Source organism: Xiphophorus maculatus, chromosome 7 (assembly GCF_002775205.1).
Source record: "Xiphophorus maculatus strain JP 163 A chromosome 7, X_maculatus-5.0-male, whole genome shotgun sequence".
In the NCBI taxonomy this organism is placed as follows: domain Eukaryota; kingdom Metazoa; phylum Chordata; class Actinopteri; order Cyprinodontiformes; family Poeciliidae; genus Xiphophorus; species Xiphophorus maculatus.
The window spans coordinates 15,692,536-15,703,348 of NC_036449.1; the positions used below are offsets into that span (position 1 = coordinate 15,692,536).

General features: G+C 37.6%; 1 protein-coding gene across 2 annotated transcripts in view; it reads left to right on the plus strand.

Moving 5' to 3' along the window:
• Positions 1 to 10,813, plus strand: part of ubr3 (ubiquitin protein ligase E3 component n-recognin 3 (putative)) — a 40,146-nt gene that overhangs the window by 26,809 nt on the left and 2,524 nt on the right. For both annotated transcript variants that reach the window (XM_014468875.2, XM_023336982.1), the window contains 9 exons: positions 643 to 728; positions 3,499 to 3,604; positions 5,881 to 5,981; positions 6,554 to 6,678; positions 8,975 to 9,082; positions 9,289 to 9,414; positions 9,551 to 9,730; positions 10,036 to 10,245; positions 10,388 to 10,527. In XM_014468875.2, the coding sequence (XP_014324361.1) occupies positions 643 to 728; positions 3,499 to 3,604; positions 5,881 to 5,981; positions 6,554 to 6,678; positions 8,975 to 9,082; positions 9,289 to 9,414; positions 9,551 to 9,730; positions 10,036 to 10,245; positions 10,388 to 10,527 (1,182 nt within the window). The remainder of the gene's footprint in view (positions 1 to 642; positions 729 to 3,498; positions 3,605 to 5,880; positions 5,982 to 6,553; positions 6,679 to 8,974; positions 9,083 to 9,288; positions 9,415 to 9,550; positions 9,731 to 10,035; positions 10,246 to 10,387; positions 10,528 to 10,813) is intronic.

Sequence of the window (10,813 nt, forward strand, 5' to 3'; positions counted from 1 at the left end):
CTGTTAGATTTTTAGTTTGTGGTCATATTTGTATTTCTGTTTTGCAAGTTATTAAATGACTGAGTATGGACGATTTTCACTAATCTGAAAAAGATACTAAAATTGTAGCGTCTGACCAGATGATCACCAATTGGGGTCCTGTCAACCACAAAGTTGCGTAATCCCCAATCTGTTTGTGTATAATTATCACAGAGGCATGTTTAAGGCGTGATGCAGTTTTTAGATGACTTTGTATAATCCCTCCAAAACTTCTGAAATTTTCCCTACATATGTTTCACCTACAGAGTAAGCTAGGGATTTTCAGAAATCCACGTACAGCAATACAGGGTGGAGAATGTTGCTAATTGAGTGGCTTCATCGATAAACTGTTGTTAATTCCCCACAAAGTCCAGTGGAAAACTGTTGATGTAAATTGTGCTGCTAATTGAATTCGTATTGATATTGACTTGTGCAAAGCTCATTTAATATTAAACGTTTCATTGGGAATAGTTTAAAAGGAATCACTTCAGTTATTTTACAATGCTTCTGACTTAATTAAAAGCTGTGATAGTGCAGTCACGAGTGTATTCTGGTGATCACTTTTGCACCAGTGCCTACTAATCGGCTGATTTGCTTAAGGTTGCTTATGTTTCTGACCCTCAGGACAAACCTGGAGCTGGAGCTTGTGCATCGGGGAGGAAACCTGTGCTCTGGAGGAGCCAGCGCTGCTGCCAAGCGCTCATGTCTAAGTGAGTAGTTGCTGGTTCAATTTCTTCTATTTTATTAGTGAGTATCTTCTCTGCATGCCAAGAGAAGATACTGGCCTGATTTATAATAACAAAGTTACTTAACTAGACATTCAAGTAGGAAATAACCACCTCTCTTTCTGCAGTCAGGTTTCTTTAAATTATGTTTTAAAGAGCATATGAGTTTTTAACAATCTTTAGTTTTGTTTTTTTGTAAAAGCGTATATCTTTTAAACTGTGTTACTTGCAGTTCAGCACATTGTTCAATACTACAGCTCAACTGCTGAGGGAAAAAAAACAAGTTAATGGTAAAAAGAATTATGTAATCTGATCTGGACAACGTTACATATAGTGGGGTTTTTTTGTTGTTTTTTTTTTTTACAGTTTACAAGGTCATTTAACTAAGATATGATGGGAACAGAATTGGAAATGAAAACCTGAATATTTGTATTTCTTCTCAACTACAAAATGTAGATAAAAAGAAGTTAAATTTCATTGGTGAATAGAGTGAGAAATCCTGGAAAGATGGATGGGATTTTGTTGGGTTTCACTTCCGATTTTCTAGTTATTTAATTGTTCTGTCAGAGTTGCAGCTGCTCCAGTGAAACGCCCCGTCATCCCCAAGTGCTTGAAAAGATTTCTCCCCTTAAGGGTTGCCATTTTTGAGCTACATTAACCGTGTAGCCACACTGACAGCCAAATTTACTCATTTGCAGTACATTGGTGTTCATTCTTCTTAAGGAAATGGATTTAAAGGAAAAAGGCAGACGTTCACTAACTGTGAGAGCCCATGGGGCTCTTAAGCCTGCTTCCCTATAGGTCCCTCGTGTTCAGCTGATGAGGTTACAATTGACTATAGAAACAAGCTCTCTTTTCAATTCCCAAGGCACCAGCTAAATCAAATGTAGAGAGTCTAGCTTTTAAGCAGCTTTGCTCTTTTAGCTGAAAAAATTGAACTCTGCTACTTTAAAGGAATTTTAAAGGATAAGAATGCTGACCTTCCCTGTTCCAACCTAATGCTGCTTCCAGTCCAATATGCAGGACTGGAAGCGGCATTAGTGTTATTAGTGGTTTGTGTTTTTGTCTGTAAACTAATATTACTTGACCTGAGACAACTAAAGCATCATCTTAGAAAAAAGTAATTGTGCACCAAACCACAATTGGTCCTGGGATGTGGATCTATTGATACTAGGAAAAAATCAGTAAATATCTGCATTCATTTCAGTGTCGTTGATGATCAGTGTGTAAGTGATTGTAATTTCAAATGACCAATAAGACCCCGGTGTTTCCCGCCGTGTTTCGCGCCGTGGACTAGCAGCGAGTGGACTACAACTTGGGTGAGACTTTCTTGTCTCACCCAAGAAGGCGTTTTTGTGGTTCACAACACTCACCCTAACCTTTTGTATTGTATGTACATGTATGTATTGACCCATAATGCACTGGTCACATTAACCGTGTGGATACATGGCGTGTGGCAGAAAACAAACGATTCACACAGATTTTTACCAGAAAAAAACTGACATTGCATGGTTTTCTTCCACTTTACTATAATTGGGCTGTTCTGTCAAGTAAAAATCAAAATGAGAGACATTGAGCTGGTTGTAAAGGGACAAAATATGGAACATTTCAGGAGATATGAATACTTGTACAAGGCACTGCTGTAACAGTGGTCGTGCCAAGTTATCTAATCACTGGTGATGTTTAGCTCAACTTGTTGCAATCGAAAACCTTTTGTTTTGTTTAGGAACCTATATAAAACATGGTGATGATAAAGTTTATTTAAATTTGTTCTTGTATTCCACCAACTATGTGTCTCAAAGGAAAGGACTTTGAGTTATTTCCTTTTGGTAGTCCAGAAAAAGAAAATTGATTTTACTTGACTCTGCTTCCTCTTGACAAAGAGATGGAAAAATTGAAACCATAAAACTTGGAACAAGCAGACACTTAATGCATATATTTTGAGGAGCCTAGTTAATTACAGCCAGGATTTTTTTTCTCTCTCCTGTTTTTAAGATCTTCTCTCCTCCCTATAGCTGTTTCTCTCTGGTTTGTTGGTGACTGGAGGAGAGCGATGGCAGAGAGGGGAAACAATCTGCAGTGAAGACAAATGGGATGCCGTCAGAATTTGACACCTTGATTTCTCTTTGCTGTGTCTCTCTTTACCTGCGGAGGGCAGTGTTGCTCCAAGAATTGATAACCGGCTCACAGCAAAATTACAGTGTCGATTATTTGAAGCCATTTTGCTGCATTACTGCCTCAGAAATCATTGTAAAGCCAAATAAACGGGAGAGAATGCTTTTTGTTGCCATTCTCATCCTGAAAGTAGCCACATTTAAAAATCTGCAATCTCTGTTGTTAGGCAGATTTTAATGTATTTAGATTTTTCACCTTGCATAATAAACATGTTATACATATTATTACATTAAAGTAATGCCTGGACATGGTTATTAATGACTGGTTTTGAGATGTGATTCTGGTACCCATGACTAAACATGGGTTTGTGTGTGCACCGATGGTCTGTCTTTATGTTCCATTAGTTTCACTAAGAACAGGTGTAAAAGAGACGCTCTAGGCTATCGGACCTGGCCATGACTCCATCTGGGCTGGCCCCATTTCATCTGAGCCAAACATGAGCCTGCCATCTCTTATAAGTCTCTCATAAGCCCATCAGCATTGCTTGCTGCTGTGATAAAACAAGCTGTGATCAACACGATTATATTCTCATGCAAGTGATTTGTGAGATAACAAGATGTTTTGTCTTTTCCTCTTTCAGATCAGCTGTTCCACGTGTTGGCCATGCACATGAGACTCTACAGCATCGATTCAGCGTACAACCCGTGGACGAAGCTGACGCAGATTGCACAACACAAGGACGCAGAGTGAGTGACGTTCTTCCTCAAATACTCTTTCTAAAACGAAATGTGCAATTCTGTTAATACATTGCAACTTTTCATCCTCTGGTGTCTTTCTCACTATTTCCTCTTACATAAAAACACACTGGATCTAAAAGCAGAAAGAAGAGGTGGGGGGACTGTGGCTGGTTACCATAGATACCAGTAATTGCTGCATCTGGCAAATTACCGGGCACTCCACACAGTGCCAAACGACCCTGTCAAATTGAGTGTACAAGGAGCAGCAGTGAAACACCAGCACCCAGCTGTCTCCTGCCCTTTAAAGGGGATTAGTATTTATTTAGCAAAATACAAAAAGGTACAAATACACAGGTTGGATTTTTTTTTTGTCTGGTAAAACAACGATCTGTTAGGAAATTAAAAAACATCAGTTTGGATTCCATAATTGATGATTTGAAAGAATTGGAGCTGCAGGATGTTAGAAAAACATTCAACTGCAATTTGTTATTGAATATTGCAGTAACAATGTCACGTGGTTCAGCTAACTCCCTGTTAGCTTAAGAATCTCAGTCACCAAAGTTTGTCCTCATAACCAAATATAATGTTGGCTTTTGAACCTAAAAATATAGCATTTAAATATAGCAGCCCACCAAATATTGCATCCAAGCAGTGCCTTACATTGCAAAAATTGGTATTGTGATTCAGCATATTGTTTAGCTCTGGAAAACATGGTTTACTGCACCTGAAAAAGAAGCTCAAATAGCCTCTCTTCTCTGTTAATGTTCTGTTAGACATGCTTTCACACCTGTTACCATCAAAGTGCTTGCAGCCTCAGTATTCTCTTTGGACCTATTTGCTGTTTAAAAATACTCTGTTAGAGCTTCATAAGGGAGCAGTGTCATTCACACCCTGAGGCTGTCGACCTAATGTAGTCTAGTTATATAGGACGGAGAGACGTTTCCACGTCGATGCCAAACATCGCTCTTGCCATTTTCTTTACGAGAGAATCTTAAAAAGAAAATGTTTGAGTGTGCGGCTGCAGATAATGGTTGAAAGCGCTGTCCTTTAAGGTTTCCTTCCAGTGCACTGAAGAATTAAGTGTTGAGTGGTTTGAAAATGGAAGGTTTTATTCTTTAAGTGCAGTTCCTCTTGTTCTAAACCCCCGAAGCAGCCTTTCAAGGGTAGAGTGGAGACCGGGACATGCACCGAACAAAAGAGATGTAAATTGAAATGGCACAAAATAAGAATATGTTACCCAGAATGCATTAAGGATTTTAATCAGGGGATGCAAGAGAAGGGGTCTTTTGAAGCTACGTCTTTGTTGAACAAATTAAAAATGGAAAACCACAGCAGACGCTTTTCTCTCAGATGGTCTAAAGCCACTTTTAGATGTGCTTTATGCAGCATTGCAGTGTTCACCTTCATGTTGAACTTGCTTATCACCATTAGATACTCAGCAGTTGACATTTGTAATGATGAAGAAAAACATCAAATTAAATAAAATTCAGCACAATCGACTTGATTTGTTGCAGCTGTTTCACTTAGGGCTACTTGCTTTGCTTTTGCACCAGATTCACAAGTCAAATTGCACTAAATAAGTGCAGGAGCAAACAAGACAGATGGGTCTTGTTTGCATCAGGTCACAGTTTTTCAGTCACAAACACCACAGATGCAGTCAAGTGAGCAGAAAGATGGAGAAAAATGTTTTAGTTTTTTATATTAAGTAGGAGAGAACCTAGTTTCCTCTGTCTCATTCTCACTAACACAACTGAGATAGAGATTCCTTCTTACATTACAATCAGATTTTCTTTAGAGTGAATTTATTTGAGCTCAGTTTGTTGAACTCTACATGCAAAACATTTGTTAGAACATTCGAAAATCTCAAGATTTCAACAAGATGATTTGTATATCTTTTTAGACTGTTGTGCTAAAAAGAAACAAAAGTATAAATAGAATGATTGTACAATTCATTTATCTTTTTTCTTATATTGTGATGTATGCCACCGACTTTACCTTGTTTTTCTTGTTTTTTAATTGATCATTATTAGAGATTTTACCAAAGGTGTGAAACAAATAAGCTGAGAATAAACTCAGCCTCTCACATACACTAGTATTATTAGTCAAGTTTTATTTTTACATTTTGGGCTGTGTATCTGAATGGTCTCTACACTTTCTTCATGTGCTTAATAGTTTTAGCTTGCATTTGTTTTTCAGGGTTTCACATTACCGCAGCTGTTTGACATTTCACTGAGTACACGCAGGACTGTTTGAGTAATGAAAAGCTCCTTGGTGTGTTTTTGCAGTGGCTTTGATGAGGAGAGACCTGAGGTCCCCATGCTATTTCGAGATGTCCCATCCCTCCTCATCATCTTTGTGCTAACTATGCCACAGCCTCTGCGTAAAGGTAAGGCTTCTCTCCCAGCATCACGAAATCGCAGGGGAACAGCCCTTCTCATAGCTACAACGCAAGGGCACCCTGCATTATTATTTGAGGCTGAATGCTTGAAAGAAGCATTTTACATTTTTTGTCTGTACTCGTGTTGCTGTTTTGGCTGTGAGGATCATGAAGAACTCACCCTCACGATGAGAGATTCTCTTCATCTCTCCCTCGTTCTTTACTTTATTCAGTCCCTGTGAAAATGAAGTAAACTCTTTAAAGAACTGATTGGAAGATAAATTTGTTAGTGAACTGTAGAACATTCTCTGTTTAGTTGTAAATACAAGTATAGATTCTTTATCTGTAAAACATTTAAACAAATTTTTTTTTTCATTTTACATTCCATTGCTTTAGTTTTTATTTCTTTGCCAACTAAAATACCCGTCTCCCTCAGTTTTCTGCTAATTATTGAGTGTGTTGTCCACTGCAGCTTTCCGTGTCAGATGTGATATCCCTACAATCCTTCAACTTGCACTTTTAAACCCAGAAACCTTATAAACTAGCTCATCCTGTTAGTGTCTCTTTCTGTCCTCTTTTAGAGCACTTTACCTGCGTGATCAAGATGCTGTACAACCTGCAGTTCACTCAGGCTTTAGCTGCACTGTCAACCAAGCTGAGCTCCGAAGAAAGGCAAGCCTGGGTGAAATCAGGAGCACTTAAGAAGGTAAATGTTAAACCACATGACCTTGATCTGAGAGGCTACATGCTGATTATAGGTTGTTTTATTTTCCAGTAGATATGTGATGTTTCATTTTCATATCTTGGTAAAAACAGTTAACTTAGAAAAAAATTAAAGTAATTTGTTTATCTTGCTGAAATGTATTAGTTTTGTCATTCCCCTTTTATTCCTCTTAAACTGCAACAGAACAGAAACACTGAGAATGCATCAGCCACAGGCAGTGATATCTCTCACTCAGAACAGTACATAAAAAAAACATTTTATTACTGTATAAATTCAGCTCCTATTTAAAGCAGCCCACACCAAACTAATGCAACAATACCTTAAAATAATGCAGCAGGCTGAACATCAACATGCTCATATTTAGTCAGCAGTATGCAAATTTAGGCTTCTAGTTTTACAACAATAGTGGGAAATAAATGGCATGGCTTAAGCTTGCCCTATGGTCATAAAATACAGCACTTATGGCAAGACAGAGTTGAAGGTCTTAACAAGTGTTTCAGAGTATATATCATAAAGTATAAAAATTGCATCTGTTTCTGTTTGTTTTTTTGTGAAGTGTCTTTTGTTTGTTGTGAATTGGGACAATATAAATGAATTTAATCAATGTCTATACAAAACAGTGTGCAACAATATCACTGGAATTATTCAGTGTTTAAGCTAATTGGCTGAAAAACTTTTAATTTGAGGGATTTCTATCTTTAAGCATAATAATTTTCCATTGTACTTTAATCGTCATTAATGCTCACTGTTGATACGGCTTTGAAATGGTATAAAATATCCGTATTGAGTTTAGTGCGACTGCCATGAAAGTGAAGACAGATCAGAGGCTCGAAAAAACAAAAGAAAGCTTTAGACTTGAAAATCCTCTCCTATAAATCTGCGACGAACGACAGCAGACGAGATAAGACTGCTGTTTTATATTCTACCACCTTCAGCTTGATGAATGTGTTCAGCTTTTCCTCTGTATAAAATAGCAGCCAGATCAGCAGAACACACATTCAAATCAGAAGAACACACATTCAGTAATGTCTTTTCCCGCTAATCAGATATCACGCTGCATTAGTCAGTATATTCTGTAGGGCCAGCACGTCTTCTATTGGAGAAAACTTTGAGTACTAAAGTAAATCGTTGGGTTTGGATAATATGGTGAGAAAATGCATAAATAAGTTTTTTAAAATATATTCATAACGACTGTCCATCCAGCAAGTTAAATTGTATATGAGAAGTAAAATCTTTTGCTTTTGTAAGTTTGTTCATACATTCATTCCAGACTTTTAATATTAATATTTAGGGGTTGAATGATTAAACTCATAATTATGCTTAATTTCTTTTTACCTGGGTTTGTTTTCATGCCAGTTTGTTGAAAGGAGTTTGCTACGTTTTGGCCTGGCTTTGTTTGCAAGATGTGGGGGCATTCACTGGCTTTGAAAAGTATTCACAGGCTTTGAAACATTTCATTGTTGCTACACAAAAACCACAAACCTCATTGTGTGTAATGGGGATTGTGTTCGATATGCCAACACAAAGTGGTGCTTAATCATGGAGTTATAGGAACATATTATGTAATTTCCATAATTTTTTATATATATAAAATTTTGAATCATGTGGCATGCATTCGTTTTCAGCCCCCTTTTAATCTGAAACCCCTAAATAAAAACCCATTGAAAGAAGTTACCTCCACAAGTCACTTACTTGTACATCATTTCCAAAATAATTATACACAGTATATACCTACATAAATACTTTTACACAATAGATTTTGCTTTTTATTGCTTTTTTTTTTTTTTACTGTAATAGATTTATTTAGTTTTTGCTCTTATTCCCATTTGTGATCTAAAGGTTTCTGGTTGAATTCTCTTCCTGGGAAATGGTTCACACATAATTTACACATGTGAAATTTAAAAATATATATATTTAGAGGATTAGAATCAAGTTTCTTTGATGCTACTCTAGACTGGAGGCTTGTTATGTTACATTATTCATACTCTAGTTCTCAGATTTTTCTGTATTTCATCATCATTTTCAGCTTAACAAACATGTTTCATTATTTCTCAAATGTGCACCAGACTTTACCTTTTCTCTGTTTCTAATCATAGGGAGTAGAAGGTCTGTGGCGACCTGAAATGTAGTTTATAGGAGTCATTTCAAGTTGTTTTTTTAGTCTATAGCTTTTGTCTGTATTATTATTTTAGGGTAGAGTTGACTTAAATATTTAATTCTGTCTGTGTTTGTTTGCTGTCAACATCATGATAGAAAACTCCTCCATTTTCTGCCACAGAATGCTCAGAATCCAGAGAAGTCATTCGAAGCTCTGCTCAACCACGTCATCACTGAACTTTCAAAGGACAAGAGTGTTTACAAAGTGAACAGCGAAGAAACTACTATAGTGAGTCTTCATTTAAGCTTTACTACCATGAAGATCACACACTGTCTCCTTTTCATTTCTTCTTTTACTATTAATCGACCATTACCCTCATAAATAGTGATCTAATATCTCTACTAATCTCCAGGAGTAGTTTTATATCACATTTTTATCAGCAAGCTGTTGCCTGGGTATTGATCAGCTGTTTGTGTTTTTTTTTTCCTCTCCAGCTGAGCTCCAGTGTGTGGTCGCCACAGTCCATCGAGTTCAGCCTCCAGCAGTTCTGTCTGCCCTTTCTTCGCCTCTCCTGCCTTCTGCAGCATCACCTTTATGGAGACAACCTGACTGGCTGCACGGTTCGTTTTTCTGCTTGCTGAGAAAAAAACATGATGGGATTTTCTTCTTCTTCTTCTTCTTCTTCTTCTTCTTCTTCTTTTTTTTGTGCCTTTTTACAGCTTTTTTGCTCACTTGTCGTTTTCCTGTTTGCCTCAGGAGGAAGAGGAGTTCTCGTCTTTGGCTGTGTGTTTAGGGCTGCTGTCATCAGCTCCTCAGCCTCCCAGCGCCGTACACAGTGCCTCATGTCTGGAGTGGCCCTTTAGCGCCTTTGACTTGGTGACGCAGTGGTGTGATGAGGTCACAGGGCGATCTCTGATGCATCCTGAGCAATCACTAGTATGTCAATTTTAGTCAACGTACCAACTTTGGTAAAAATCTGAAGCATGCTGGGGTTTTCTGAGACTGACATCAGCATGCTTGAGATTTTGAATGAGCTAAAGCAATTCCTTGTGAGTTGTGAGTGATTGCATTCATCACTAAACACTTTCTGCAGGTGTCTTGGTTTTAATTATATCAATTCAGTTGCCCCTTTTTTTTTGAAGGTTTTTTTTGGCTCTACTGCCCCTATATTCATTAGTAACTTGCAAGAAAGAAGGGCAGAAAGACTGTAAGACCTTTGCTGTCGTCCTTCTCCTGTGCAGAGCTTGCTGGTCCAAGAACCTCAGTGGGCAGCACCTCGCCTTCTTCAGCTACCAGACAACTACAACATCATCTTCCAGTACTATCACAGAAAGGCCTGCACTGTCTGCAAAAAGGTGCCAAAAGACCCTGCGCTCTGCCTCGTTTGCGGCTCTTTCGTCTGTCTCAAAGGTGTCTGCTGTAAACAGCAGGGTACCTGTGAATGTGTTTTGGTAAGTTTATGACAATAGTTTTCAATTTTTTTTACTTGAGACTTAAAAATAATGATTTAGTATCCCAAAGAAATAGAATTTTATCTGAAATGTAGGAAAAGCAATCCTTTTTAAGTCATTAATGCTGACTGTATTATTGTAGCACTCCCAACATTGTGGCGCAGCTACAGGCATCTTTCTACTGATAAACGCCTCAGTCATCATCATCATCCGTGGACATCGCTTCTGTCTGTGGGGCTCTGTTTACCTTGACGCTCATGGGGAAGAAGATCGAGATTTACGGTATGGTGAATGTTTAAACGCTTTAGAACTTCATCTCAAAGCTTTTGCTGCTGTCAGTGGCTCATTTGGATTAGTTTATGTACTTTGTTGAGAACAAATTAAAGGGTAACACATTTTAGAAAATTCAAAATGAACTAATATTAAGTTTTGTGGTTAAACTAAATAAACAAGGTTATTGAAGCATTATTAACAGTATGAAAAAATATGTTATTTAAAAAAAATATTGCTCATTCATTTTTGTCAGTCTGGTGATAATGATGAAGAAAATATTTATTAAAGAATGAAC